At 44.7% G+C, this 15,269-nt stretch overlaps 1 protein-coding gene across 1 annotated transcript in view; it reads right to left on the reverse strand.

Annotated features, from left to right (window-relative positions):
• Window positions 1–15,269, reverse strand: part of LOC121956787 (carbonic anhydrase-related protein 10-like) — a 208,771-nt gene that overhangs the window by 119,289 nt on the left and 74,213 nt on the right. Inside the window, exon 3 of the mRNA XM_042505171.1 lies at window positions 525–667. Within this exon, the coding sequence (XP_042361105.1) occupies window positions 525–667 (143 nt within the window). The remainder of the gene's footprint in view (window positions 1–524; window positions 668–15,269) is intronic.

Consider the following 15,269-nt stretch of genomic DNA (forward strand, 5'->3'; position numbering starts at 1 on the left):
TGCAACATCACCAAAAGGTGTTTAACAGAGGCTATGGGTGCTTTAGAGAGGATTTTCCCTTTGAAGATTAATTGTGATTGCTGTGTAAAGGGCTAAAATGGTAATGCCTCCTGAGCCAAGTGATTCAAATGCAGCTGGGAATTTTAAAGCCTTTGGAAATGGATAAAAAGCTCACAGTCCCAGTCAGACAAAAGTTTCTCTGCATCTTGATTCAGAGAATGTGTCCTGGTGTGATGATGTAAAAGCCCGGTGCTGTCAGATGAGGACAGTCAGGGCATCTAAACCAATGGTTACCAAGTGGTGAGTTGCTGTCCAAAAGTGGGTTGTGGGGCCATTCTGAATGGACAGAGTGTGACTATTGAAGTTTGCAAAAAACTTTATTTAAGTTTTAAACCAATGTGTCGTTTACATTTAGTGAAATCAAATTAAATATATGGTCACTGTGGACTTTGAACAAATGACTAAGGAGAAATCTGGAACCCGTGGCAGGAGCAGTTGGGAACCACTGATCTCGTTTTCCTTACCTTCCGTCCTCCTGTGTTAACCCTCAGAGGGGCCAGGTAGGGGTCAAAGATCATGTGACTGGTCTCGATGTCAATGGGTGACTGCCTCTTCCCTATGGCGCACAGGTTCCAGGCTGAGTGCACCAGACCCCAGAAGGATGGGACTGGTGGGTGGGAGGAGGGTGAGGACAAAGACAGACAGGGAGACAAAGAGAGGAGTAGTAATTAGTGTGTGTGTTCTGTAGTCCTCCATACGTTCCAACCATAAAAACAGAAAGAAAGAGAAAGAATTGAGCAGATGAGCTTCATTATGATGGGACAGGAGAAATAGGGGATTTAGGGAGGTTTTAAATTAGCATGTCTTCATTAAAATTTGACTAAAAACAGCACTTTCAGAACAGTCTCCAGGTTATTATCCACCCGTATTACTAAGGTAGAGACACTGACTTTATTAAAGTCTGTCTAAAAGTTCTCCTAATCATTTTTATTGCTTCTAATCTTCAACAGTGGTTCCCCACCTTTTTGTCTTGTGTATCTTTTATATGATTTCCTTTTACAGACAGATTTGACTCAAAAGTGAATTATTTGTTCCACTGTAGCCAGTTTATTTTTACTGCCAATACACAAAAAATACTTTTTGCATAGAACTTGCTTCGAATTCTTTCAAACTAACTATTGCATATTAAAAGTGGTGCAGTGTGTATGTCTAAAGCTTTTATTGTGAAAGGTAAAATAGAAATATTGGATATCATTCATGAAACTTGACAAACAAATTTGTATGTAAACTATTCGCAGAAGGAAATTTATACAGGTATTCTGGCATTAATCACGATGTTAGTAGCTCCGATTTTTTCGTAGGTACTAACGAAATATACTGCTGCCTCTGCTCCCTGCAGTGCTTGTGTAAATAAGGAATAATCAGAAATATTGCTTGTCATTAATGAATTATTATTATTATTACATTTATTAAATTATTACATAATTAAAAATTTTAATTCATATCGTGCTCTCTTAAATTCAGTTTTGGGCCTGGGCCCAATTGAAAACCTGAATTTGTACTGTAAAAATACAACTCCTATGTGGTGCTCACTAGCTGATCATGGGGGGGAATGTATGCTAATTGCTGACTAGCAGGAGCATGAAATGATTTTGATCAAATATGACTTTAAAAAGAAATGTTCTTTTAATCAATAAACTTCCACATCTATATATTAGGCTCTAAATATCCTTCTGTGCCTGCTCTTTATGTTCCAGGATGCCGCTATCATGATGTAAACACAAGTACATTGTGGGATGACGCTGCATGTTGTTATGCTTAGGCTACAAAAACACATGGCAACCAACACTGGGATGTCACCAAAACTCACATACTGGCACAGATGGATTAGGATTGGGATTAGGGGAAGGAGGCACATGGTATGGAGTTGAAAAAAAAACCTATTATATCAAATGGGAAGAAACACTGGACTACTGTCCAGTGTTCGGGATTTGTTGGATCCATCCACTGCAATTTCCACCCATCCTATAAGTGCCCTCATGCTCCTTTTATTATGTCATTACCAGCAGTGTTTCAACCTGATGCAGTCCTGCCATATTTCATGCAGACAGAACAGGTTCTGTGAGACCATACTCTCAAGTACACAGCAGGTGTAATCTGCTGGCATATAATAACACAGTGCATGGTTCTGTCTGGCAACGTTCTCACCTGGCGTCATCCTGATGCATTTCAGGCAGATGACAAAGGTTGCTTTTGCATTGAAATCTTATGCCAAAACCACTGTCAAAGCAGTGATATTTTCCAAATTCAGAATGAGAACGGGCAGAAGATACAGTGAAGCTGGAGATCACTCAGGTTACAAGTAAGTAATTTTCTATTATGCATAATGTTATTGTTATAATCTCATAATCATGTAGTTGTAAGAATATATATTTTTTGTTAATCTAAAAATGAAAAAAATCCTTAAAATCCTTAAAAGAAATCCTTAAAAGTCCCTGCGTGTAGCTGATCCTTTACCGTAACATGATTACTGAGTTCCTCTGTCCAGCAGAGGTGGACCTGGAATAGGATTGGACGGTAATATCCTGCTGGAAGCTGACCAAAAGCCAGACAGACCTGACACTGCAAACCAGCATTTGTACATCAGCCCACACAAAGAGCTTTAAATGACATTTACCGAGCCACCGACATTCTGACTTTATGCACAGAGACATTCTCCCTCTCACACACAGACACACACACACACACACACAGATGAGAGGGCTTATCACAAGCTAAACTGTCATAATGCTTGTCAGAGACTGGCTTAATGACAGCTCACTGTGTAAAACAGCTGTCATGTTTAAAAAGAAAAAAAAACCTCATTAGTGGTGGTCATGGGCTCAGCTCAGAGTCAGCTAAATGGGAAAAATACTTCAGTGTTCAATTATGAACATCAGTGTATTTCTATAGTTATTTTTAAGGCTCTTTTCCAGCTGCAAACTGTTTTCATTTTCACCACACCATTCATCTATCCCTCTGAGGCAGTATTCAGTGACAGATGCAGCCCTGACCTGCAGAGTGCAATCCTGACCCCTGCTCGGCACACAGCCACATGTCAACACAACTGTTAAATCATACAGCTGTGTGTATGTGTGTGTGTGTGTGTGTTTGTGTGTGTGTGTGTGTGTGTGTATGTGTGGGAGAAAAAAGTGTGTCACATTGTATGTAGGTGTGTAGAAAAATGAAGAGAATCTGAAGGTGTAAACATCCATCTATGTGTTATTTTCTAAGTGAAATAGGATATATTAGATGAGGCCAGCATGTGTTTGAGAGTGTGGCCTCATTTAGACAAGAACAGCCTTACTAAACACGGAAAAGTCTTTTCTTTGCGTTCATTTGATAATATTATGAGAATGATCGTTGTGTACATTGATACACCTTTGTAATGACACACCATAGAAGAACACCATGCACATGTGCGAAGTGCAGCCGTGACCTCACCATTCTCACAGGATCCATGCATTGGCAGTTTACACGGCAACAGAAGGGGTGGAGTTTTGAAATGATTACACTCTAGAATCTGGTTTCAAAAATTTTGGTTTTCAGGCCCCCAAAACGCAGCTGTCTTGTGAACAAAAGGCAAACCACGACGAAGGTTTAACATTTTATGCAAGAACCGCTGCTGTGTAAACAGCCTGTGTATTTAAAGGCCCTGCACTGTCTGCAATAACGGCGAGCGCTCTCACGCTCCCTGTGTGTAATTTTGGGGCTGCTGGGATTCGTAATTGTAGTACAAAAGAAAGTAGATCAAAGCATGAAGTGGAGTAGCCGGGATCAGAGAGCAGAGTGATCTGTACAGAGGTGATTCAAAACAACAGCAGCAAAGCTACATCAATTCAATATCTGCATAAAATGCCCAAATTGTCAGGGCTAGTTTCTGGACCCAAATGCAGCACACAGGCAAGACAGAGTCAGCAACAGGCAGGCAGGCAGGAATGGTATGCTGGAAAGTCTCTCATCACAAAGAACAATCTGGCACTGAGGGTGAGACACAGGGCAGGTTATATAGGCGGGGACAGGAAATGAGCAACAGGTGGAGGTGGTTACTGCTGATGAGGGTGCAGCCAGGCAGAGGGAGAGAGAGAGAGGGAAGCACTGCAGGTGGAAGAAATCAGGCTGATTAGGAGAGAGGTGTGTGAGGAGAGGCTGCAGAGGAGCAGACATGACAGAACCCCCCCCTCAAGGGGCGGCCCCCGAGGTCCCAAAAGGAGAGAGAGGAAAAAAAAAACAAAAAAACAGACAACCCCAAAACAAACAAAACCACCACCAACAACAAAGAGCAGAAAAACCCAAACCGGGCGGGAGGAGGGGGAAAAGACAGGACGGAGGGATCAGGACCCCAGAGAGCCCGACCCGGCCGAGGCAGTTGCCGGGGTGGCAGAAGCGTCATTGACGGCCTCCCTCTGAGGAACGTCAGGCTGGGACGAATCCTCTGCAGGAAGGTGGCGACCCTGTGGCCGAGCAGCAGAACCAGCGGGCATGTCTGGGTGACGACGATGGAAGTCAGCGATGAGGTCCGGATCCAGGATGTGACGGGATGGGACCCGGGACCTTTCCTCAGGGCTGTATCCCTCCCAGTCGACAAGGTACTGGAGATCCCTCCCACGGCGTCGAGACCGGACCAGGCGTCGAACAGTGTACGCTGGGGAACTGTCGACTAGGTGAGGAGGAGGAGGAGGTGGCACCAGAGGGGACAGTGGGCTTTTGTGCACTGGCTTGAGCTTGGACACGTGGAAGGTGGGATGGATCCGCATGGTGCGGGGAAGCCAGAGATGGACTGCAGTCGGACTGATGATCCGTTGAATGGGGAATGGACCGACAAACCTGGGTGCCAGCTTTCGCGAATCGACTAGGAGGGGAAGATCTTGGGTCGACAGCCATAGTCTGTAGTCCGGAGCCGGGGATTGCCGACGGTTGGCAGCAGAGGCGTACCGCTGGACAGAGCATTGGAGGTCAGCACGAGCTCGAACCCAGGTTCGTCGGCAATGGCGGATGAAGGTCTGGACGGAGGGGCAGGCAGACTCTCTCTCCAAAGAAGGAAACAGGGGTGGCTGGTAACGGTAGGTACAGTGGAAGGGAGAGAGGCTGGTGGCAGAGCTGGGCAGAGTATTGTGGGCATACTCAATCCAGGGGAGCTGCTGAGACCAGGAGGAGGGATCCTGCGAGACCACACACCGAAGGGCCGTCTCCAGGCTCTGATTAGCCCTCTCCATCTGCCCGTTGGACTGGGGATGGTAGCCGGAGGACAGACTGGCCAAGGCCCGGAAAACATGGAGGAGCACAAGCTGGGCCGTTTCCTTGGCAGAGGGCAACTTGGGAAGCGGGATGAAGTGGACCATTTTACTGAATCTGTCTATGACAGTGAGGATGGTGGTGTGGCCGTGAGAGGGGGGCAGACCGGTGACAAAGTCCAGGACGATGTGGGACCAAGGACGGTGCGGAATAGGAAGGGGCTGGAGGAGACCTGCCGGGGCCTGGTGGGAACTCTTGTGTTGGTTGCAGATCTGACAGGCTTTGACAAAGTCATGAGTGTCTTCCTCCATGGACGCTCACCAGAACCGCCGGCGGATAATGTCCAGTGTGCGTTTGGTGCCAGGGTGACAGGCGAAGCGGGAGGCATGGGACCACTGGAGGACCTCCGACCGCAGGGTTTTAGGGACGTACAGACGGTTGGAGGGGCAGGAACTGGGGCCCGGCTGAGCCCCGGTGGCCGACTTCACCCTCTCCTCTATGTCCCAGGTGAGGGAGCCGACGACACATGGGGACGGAAGAATGGATGCAGGACCATCGGCGGGGTCTTCCTCCCTCTGGAATTGTTGGGACAGAGCGTCGGGCTTGACGTTGTGGGAGAATGGGTGGTAGGAGAGGGTGAAGTGGAAACGGGTGAAGAAGAGGGCCCAGCGGGCCTGACGGGAGTTGTGTCTCTTGGCAGAACTGATGTATTCTAGGTTTTTGTGGTCAGTCTACACCAGGAAGGGTTCCTTGGCTCCCTCCAGCCAGTGTCGCCACTCCTCCAAGGCCTCCTTCACCGCCACCAGTTCACGGTTCTGAATGTCGTAGTTGCACTCGGCAGGGGACAGGCGACGGGAGAAGAAGGCACAGGGATGGAGCTTTTGGTCCAACGTAGCCCGTTGAGAGAGGACGGCCCCAATCCCTGTGTCTGAGGCGTCCGCCTCCACCATGAACTGCCGGTCTGGATCAGGGGTCTGGAACCGGAACGGGACCTTAGAGCTGGTCAGGGTGGTGAGGGGAGCAGCCACAGAACTGTAGTTCCTGATAAAGCGGCGGTAAAAGTTAGCAAAACCCAGGAACTGCTGCAACTGTTTACGGGTCTCAGGAACAGGCCAGGAGGCAACAGCAGAGACCTTGGATGGGTCCATTTGAAGGCTGCCCTCACCCACTATGAAACCCAGAAATGGCACCGAGGAGACATGGAACACACATTTCTCGACCTTGACAAAAAGTGAGTTTTCTAGGAGCCGTTGCAGGATGGACATGACCAATATGTTCTTCACGGGACCGGGAAAAAATAAGGATATTGTCCAGGTAAACGAACACAAACTTATTGAGCATGTCCCTCAAAACATCATTCACCAAAGCCTGGAAGACGGCTGGGGCATTGGTAAGGCCAAAGGGCATTACCAGGTACTCGTAATGTCCAGTTGGAGTGTTGAAAGCCGTCTTCCATTCATCTCCCTCTTGGATACAGACCAGGTGGTAAGCATTGCGGAGGTCCAGTTTGGTAAAGATGGTGGCCCCCTGTAGGGGTTCAAAGGCGGACGACAACAGAGGCAGGGGGTATCTGTTTTTAACAGTAATGTCATTAAGTAATGTCATTAAGTAATCAATGCAGGGTCTGAGGGTCTTGTCCTTCTTCTCAACAAAAAAGAATCCAGCACCAGCAGGAGAAGAAGAAGGTCGGATGATCCCTGCAGCCAGCGAGTCTGTTATGTAGGCCTCCATGGCCTTTCTCTCAGGGGCGGACAGGGAATACAGATGGCCTCTGGGGGGAGAGGTCCCAGGCAACAAGTCAATGGTGCAGTCATAGGGTCTGTGAGGAGGCAGGGAGAGGCCTTAGCCTTACTGAACACCAGACTGAAGTCCCAGTATTCGTGGGGAACCCCCGTCAGGTCAGGTGCAGGAACAGTGGATGGGAGATGCTGCGGGACAGCGGCGTGTCTGAGGCAGGTAAGGTGACAGGTCGACCCCCACTCGTGGATGGTTCCCGGTCTGCCAATTGATGTGGGGGTTGTGACAACGGAGCCAAGGATGACCCAGAATCAGCTGCAGGTTGGTGTGTGCCAAGATGTGGAAACGGATGGTTTCGTGGTGGTTACGGATAGCAGCATGGACACAGGTTGGGTGTGTGGGTTATGGTGCCTAGGCGGTGGCCATCCAGAGCCCGGACAAGAACAGGTACAGGCAGGCGCTCCCGCCTGAGCCCCAGCTGACGAACCAGGTCCTCGCCGACAATGTTGGCCTCAGCTCCCGAATCCACCAGAGCCAATGGGAGCCACTCGGGAGAAGGAGTCGGGTCTGCAGCAACAGTCTAGGCGGGTGGGTCTGCTGCAGAGAACGGGGTGCCTCCAAACGCCTCTCCCGCCTGCGAGCCTGAACACAGAGATCAATCCGGGTGGCAAGTTCAATGATCCTGTCCAGGGTCGCAGGCACGTCGTGAGACACCATCTCGTCCTTTATGTAGTCAGCTAGCCCATGGATGAAGGTGTCAACCAGGGCAGCCGTATTCCAGTTGCTCAGGCTGGCTTTGGTACGGAAATCTATGGAGTAGTCTGCCACCCTCCGGTTTCCTTGTCTCATGGCGATCAGTCCCCCCCCGAGCAGATTCAGAATGAGACACCCCCTGGCCGAAGACCTTGCGCATCTCCTCGGAGAAGAGCAGAAAGGAGGCGCAGGCAGGTGAACGTCATTCCCACTTGGCAGTCCCCCACAACCGTGCTCGTCCGGTTAGGTGGTTTATGGTGAAGGCCACCCTCGCCTGTTCTGAGGCGAATGTGCGCGGCTGGAGGGAGAACAAAAGGGAGCAGTTCGCGAGGAACGGGCCACATGTCTCTGGATCCCCATCATAGCGTTCGGGGGTGCCCACCCGGGGCTCAGGAGCATCAGCAGGGAGAAGTGGAGCAGGAGCCGGAGGAATCACCGGTCTACCGATCTGGGTCGCCAATTGCTGGAGTTGGAGCGAGAGAGCATCAAGGGACCGCTCGTGTCTCTCAGCCGCCATCTTGGCTTCAGCAGTGGCAGCAGAAAGGAGCTCCTCGTGCTGCCCGAGGACTCCCTCCAACCTCGCCAGGTGATCGAGTGGAGACGGCGTGTGTGTGCTGGGTCCATGACTGGCCAGATTGTACTGTCAGGGCTAGTTTCTGGACCCAAATGCAGCACACAGGCAAGACAGAGTCGGAAACAGGCAGGCAGGCAGGAATGGTATGCTGGAAAGTCTCTCATCACAAAGAACAATCTGGCACTGAGGGTGAGACCCAGAGCAGGTTATATAGGCGGGGACAGGAAATGAGCAACACAGGTGGAGGTGGTTACTGCTGACGAGGGTGCAGCTAGGCAGAGGGAGCGAGAGAGAGGGAAGCACTGCAGGTGGAAGAAATCAGGCTGATTAGGAGAGAGAGGTGTGTGAGGAGAGGCTGCAGAGGAGCAGACATGACACAAATGGCCAGTTTCGCCAGAGGACGCTGGAAGAAACTCCAATGGATCTCTCTAATGTCAAACAGCCCTCTTTATACTGTGGCAAAGTGTGTTATTGTATACTTTGTACATTATCTGTGCTGTTTTTATTAAACTAAATCATAAAATTTAAAGGCATATAATTTGATAAACAATGTGGTGATTGGTTCATTAAGGTCTGATCAATTTACAATTCTTATTGCTTTCATCTGCAACTTAAAAGTAGAATCAGTATTGGTTTTGTATGTGTTATACACATACCTCCAAACCCTTTGCCTAAATTGAGCAATAATTTATTAATGTCAAACCATTTGTTAATACATTCAATTCACTCTCCACAGTCTTCAGAAGCTGTTCTAAATGTTGACCAGAGTAGTAAAGAGTTGTATCGTCTGCAAATAAGCTTCACAAATATCATTTATGTACAATACAAATAACTTGGGACCTAACACAGACCCTTGGGGAACCCCACAAGTGACCCTAAATAGGTTTGGTTTTACATTATTGAGTTGTACATATTGATATCTGTTATCAAGGTAACTTTTCAGCCACGAGTATGCTAACCCTCTAATGCCACATCTTTCTAGTTTATGCATTAATATGTTATGGTCAATAGTATCAAAGGCTTTTTTCAGATCTATAAAACACCAACAGTAAGTTCCTTATTATCTATTGCAGAAGATATCTGTTCCACCAGTTCCATTTCTGCCATCGAGGTGGACCTGTTTGCTCTCAAGCCATTCTGACAGTCGCTCAATATATTGTTTTTCTCTAAAAATTGATCAAGTCTATGGACAAATAATTTTTCTAAGATTTTTGAGAGCAGAGGAAGCAGTGATATTGGTCTTTAGTTTGTACATAGATGTCTTTCTCCACTTTTATAGATAGGAATAACCTTTGCTGTTTTCATTTTTGAAGGAAATATACCAATTTGAAAGGAAAGGTTGCAGATGTATGTAAAAGGTTTCACTATGTAATCTATGATGTTTTTTTTTTTTTTTTTTTTTTTATAAATAAATATGTCAATATCAGAACAATCAGTGGACTTTTTATTCTTAAATGTATTAACAGTATTAAATGTTTCTTTCTTTCTTTATCATTTACTGCACTAATGAAGAGAGGAATTTTTATTTAATTCATTTTATTTAATTTTTATTAATAATATGTTTACGTATTTCATCTTTATTTCTTGGGTTTTCATGTCTTTTGCTAGGTTAAAAGCATTGTGTACAAAATAATCAGTAAATTCGTTAGCTATATCTTTAATTCTATCAACAATAATAATATTTTATTATTTTATTATTATTTTATTTTCCCTCGGTCCACTTTGAGGGCAGCAATCGCACTTGGTGTTCTATGTCCTATCAGTTTAGATGTATTTGTCATGTGCTTTTTTTTGAAATTTTGAAAAACTGCAAAGACAGGAAGTTGATCTATTATGTCATTTATGAGTCTGCAAGTCCATCTACTATTTTGTCATCAATTTTATTAGAGAATATATTATCAGCATAGCTGTGTCTGTTGTTTTTCTACTTTGTTTTAGAATGAGAGGGAAAAGGCCGCTGCTGTTCATTTTATGTATAAAATCTACTGTTGTCCTCCTGTGTCCATTTGGGTTTAACAAGTCAATGTTGAAATCACCACATATTATTAGCACTTTGTCATTCATATTGCTAAACATGGCAGCTAATTTATTACTAAATGTATCAAGACATGATCCAGGTGTTCTGCTTACACAACTTATTATTATATTTTTATATTTTTCCATATGTATTTCAATTCTTAGACATTCTAGTATGTTATCTATAGTATTTGTCATACATTTAACCTCACTGCATCTCAAAGCTCTGTCCACATACAAGGCAACTCCACCCGCTTTTTTATTAATCCTGTTCATTGTAAATCATATCCTTCCAGTCCCAAATCATTCACTTTCTCTTTGTCAAGCCATGTCTCTGATATTGCAACTACGTTCTCAAGTCATCCTTTATTTTAGAATAGTTTTTAGAAAGGAAGTGGAAGTGTTTAATTGATAATGCATCTTCCATCCTAACATTCATATTGAATTGTTCATCTGTGTAGTACTCACAAGTATTGTTGTTGCTGTTGTTGTTGTAGAAGTGGTTTTCTGGGTCCAAATCACTTTCAAGGTCATATGCCCTGTGTTCTGTATAGGGGTGAAGGTTTTTAAGTTCCAGTTTTCGATTTCTGGGCTGTGTAAATGCCCCTCTAGATAGTTATTTCCACTGTCCAGGAAATCCTCCTCTTCAGTCTGTGAATGTGAACAAATAGTCCTCATTATGGCTTGTCATTTATTTATTTTTGTCGAATTCATTGTCCATAGTGCTCCCACACAGTCCAAAACATTGTCCGCATATATTCTATTTTCCATATATTTCCAAAGGGAAAGGAAAGCATCATCGTCATTGACAGCATCGTCCATTATTCTCTCTTTATTTTTGTTTTTATTTATTTTTATCCATATTGCTCTAAGTCTTTGAATTCTTGTATTGTTATGACTTTTGCTTCCTCAAGTGAACCGTTCAGTCGTATCATCACTTTGCATTTTCTTGTCCACGTAGGTTTTATTTTGTTTTGTTTTCTCAGGACACAGGCCTGTCTGGCGATCTTGGCTCTCTTTTTTGTTAGATGTTCATTTAAATACACTCTAGTTCCCTTTAGTTTCTTCACCTGTTTCAATATCTCAAGCTTGGCCTTAGGGCTCACAAATCGAACAATGGTAAAAGGTCTTTTCTGGGAAGGATATGACAAGTTGCAATACTCTGGCTCTGGATACTCACATTCTTATACAGAAAAAAAGTTAATAATTTGTTGCTCCAGCATTTGTAGCTTCTCTGCTATGGCGTCCTCCTCGTCTTTACCGCCGCCTGCTGTAGTGCTGGCGTAGGTTCGGTTTTTCGTCTCCAGTCCGTTAATGATTATATCTTCCATTCCTGTGTATTGTTCAATGTCCTCAATTCTCTTTCCTAGCTTTCTGTTTTCTTATCTTTCTCTTTGAGTCTCTTTGGGTTTTTCAGTTGTTTGATTTCATCCATTAGGTCATGTAGCATACCTTGTTGTTTAGCCACTTGCTAAGTTCATCCAACGTGAAGCTGACTGAAGAGACATGAAGAGACTTCCTGATCTCCTCCAACTCCTCCTCAACTCCAGTGTTGGCTCTCTTTGGTAGCATTTTGAGATCAGTCTGCACTGTTTCTTTATTCTACTTCAGTTTTGTTTCCTCTTGCTCACTCACATGGTGAGTTTGTGTGTTTGTCCTGCAATGTGCGCAGGTTTTTTTAAACACGGTCAGACCTGCTAAATATAGGCTGTGGAATGCTTTCCCATTGCCAGCAGGGCAGAGCCGTGTACATGGCTCTGCTGCAGACATGTATTTAGTAGTTTCTATGTGACACATTCAACATCAGAGTCAGGCCAGAGAACAAGTAAACAGAAGACAGAAGCATGGAGGGATCTCTATGAAAACTTTACGTTGGTTTCTTCTCTTATTTATTCAGTCTCTCTTTCAAACTCCGTGCAGACTCATTTGGATCAATGTCTTATCTGCTACAGAGGAGACAGTGTTAGTGATGGTGCATCATTGCATTTCACTGGTTATGGAGATAGAATTAGCGTGTTGGTGTTGTGTCCTATCAATACCAATTGGAACCGGAGGCGATAAACACCTGTGATTACTGTAAAGTCATTTGACCCGTATGTGAATGCCAATCAGATGCATTCTCAGTGCATTAAAAAGCTAGATGTTAGTGGGTGTTAGCGTTAGAGGAGCTTTACATGTAGCTTTGCCTTCATCATGATACCCATGCAATACTCACCATATTTTACTTATAATATACCATGTGATTTTCTTGCAAAACCAATTTATGCATGCAATGTTTATTTTAGCCATTTTATACAAAGAGGTAAGTTCAAGGTGCTGTACAGAAAGATTGAAAACAGCAAAATGCAACGTACAATTTAATTCAAAAATAAAATAACACAAGAGAGATTGAGAGATATAACAGAAAAAGAAGAAGCAAAAGATAACAACAAAAATAATTTCAAGATTTAAAATTATATTAAAGCTGCAAGCAGTGATGAATGGGCCCTCGCACCGCCGAGCACGTCAGGGCTACTTGCTGGCCGCCGACTGATGCGGCTGTGTCTCTCTGGGAAAGGGCAACACTGCAGTGTGAAAAAGAAGCCAGCCTGTGTCATTGTGTCAGGTCTCCATGGAGCTGGATACTTGTTAAGTTTCTTTAGAAGGTGTTTGTGACTCTCTCTGACTCTCTCTCTCTCTCTCTCTCTCTCTCTCTCTCTCTCTCTCTCTCTCTCTCTCTCTCTCTGTGTGAGATGTAGAGTCAAGCTGCAGCCCCCAGAGGTGTGAAACAGGGAAGCAGTCAGCCTGTGTGATTGTGGGAGGGCTGTATTTGCTGTAATTTACTGCTTTTACAGTGCTCAGAGTAGGATAAACAATGGAATAGGAGCTCTGTCTGCTGGACAAACTATAGAATGCAACTATTTCAAAACCACCCTAGCATCATGTCCCACACTATATGGTCTGAGAGAGTTTTCCTATCAGCGCATATGGGAAAAAATATGACCTGGCACTGATTTGCTCCATTTTTTCTGTAAAAGGCTTATGTCAGGTGATAATACAGGTATACTGAAAAATCAATCAGGCTCTAGCAGAAATTGCTAAAATAAGCCCAAAAATTATATAAAATTAAAACTGGTGGACTTCCTGTTAGGTTTAGGTTTTTTTTCTGTATGTTGTGGAGTTTTACACATTTCCCGAGCTTTGTAGCTCTGGGTTAAATGGCCTGCTGGGGCTACTTTGTTGAAATTTTCTAGGTGGAGCTCCAGAGCCATCTAGACACATCAAAGCAAAAAAAGCATATCAAATAACGTCTTAAGGATTTTTTTTAACCATTTTCAGATCAATTGAGTCAAGCTAGACTCAGGTGGTGCATTGAGTATCACATGTTGATTTGTTCAGGGCCACAACCTGTTCACACCTGCCACACATGTGGGGCAAATCAGTTATTGCAAACTGAAGTTACAGAAGCTTCCTGTTTGGTGGTGAATACTGCATTGCCACAGCAACGGCATTCATGAAAAACATATGATCTTCCCAGGAAGGCATCATGAAGGTCTTACAGCAGCTTTTGTGACCAAGTTTAAGTTGAATGTGGTCAACCTGTAAGGGGAGGCAACTAAAAATATAAATCATGTAAATTCCTGTTTCCAGTCGGTGGCGGTATGCCGATGAGTCAAGTGAGCCATGCAGATGTGTTCAACTCTGTACTCTTATCAAGCATGAGAAATTTGGGGAAGATTGGACAATGTCTGGCTGAGTTACAACAACTTCCTGTTTCATGGCAAAACATCAAAGTTGACAACCTAGCCACAACAACATGGTGTGATGAAAAAAAAATCAGAAATTGACCACCTGAGTAATTGTGTGAAACCCATACTTCCTATTGGCAGTAGGTCACATAGTGAGTATCATAGTCCAATGGCAAGTTAATGTATTAAGGGCTGCAGCATGATCACAACTGTGAAATTTGGGGCCAATCGGTTGATGCAAAGTGAAGTTACAACAACTTCTTGTTTGGCGGGCGAAGACCATGTTGCCATGGCAACGATGTTCATGAAAAACCTCTGACATCACAAGCAGGCATCGTCAAGGTCTCAACACTTGTCTTCCCAAGTTTGAGTAGTTACAACAACTTCCTTTCTGACAGCGACCACTGGGTCTCCATGGCAACAGCGTTCATGGAAAACCTATACTTAATCATTTGTAGATCAAACCATGTACATTTCATGTCACTCAAAGGATAGTTGTGTTACGAGGCTTACTTCCTGTTGCCAGCAGGTGGCGCAGGGAGTATCATAGGTAAATGACATGTTGATGTCTTAAGGGCTGCAGCCTGACCACAAGTGTGAAATCTGGGGCCAACTGATCTATGCAAAGTGAAGTTACAACAACTTCCTGTTTGGTGGCAACCACCGGGCCTCATGGTGATGGGGTTCATTGTAAACCTATACTTCAGAGGGAGGCATCATTAAGGTCTTAAAGCTTTTGTCACCAGATTTGAAGTCAATCGGATACAATCTGTAGGAGCAGTCCATCAAAGAAGAAAGCATGTAATTTCAATGACATTTCATGTTGTCAGTAGGGGGTGCTATAAGAAATGGTTACGGTTGTCATGTAAATGTGCTCAGGGCAAGACAGTCATCGAACATGTGAAGTTTGGTGAAGACTGGGCCATCTCCCTCAGAGTTATAAACTACTTCCTGGTTAATGGCAAAACATGAAAATGTGTGGCCCAGTAACGGCCACAAGGTGTGACAAAACTCATGTTATAACTTTTGATGTTCCAGGCCTTCTGAGAGGATGTTTTCATTTTGAAGTCAATCGGATGAAATCTGTAGGAGAAGATCTAAAAATTGCGACCCCTGAAAATGGCCAAAAATACACCAAAATTGCACATTCAATTCAAATGGCCCACTTCCTGTTGGGCTTAGGGTAT

The sequence above is a fragment of the Plectropomus leopardus genome, chromosome 17, assembly GCF_008729295.1.
Source record: "Plectropomus leopardus isolate mb chromosome 17, YSFRI_Pleo_2.0, whole genome shotgun sequence".
NCBI classification, from domain to species: Eukaryota; Metazoa; Chordata; class Actinopteri; order Perciformes; family Serranidae; genus Plectropomus; species Plectropomus leopardus.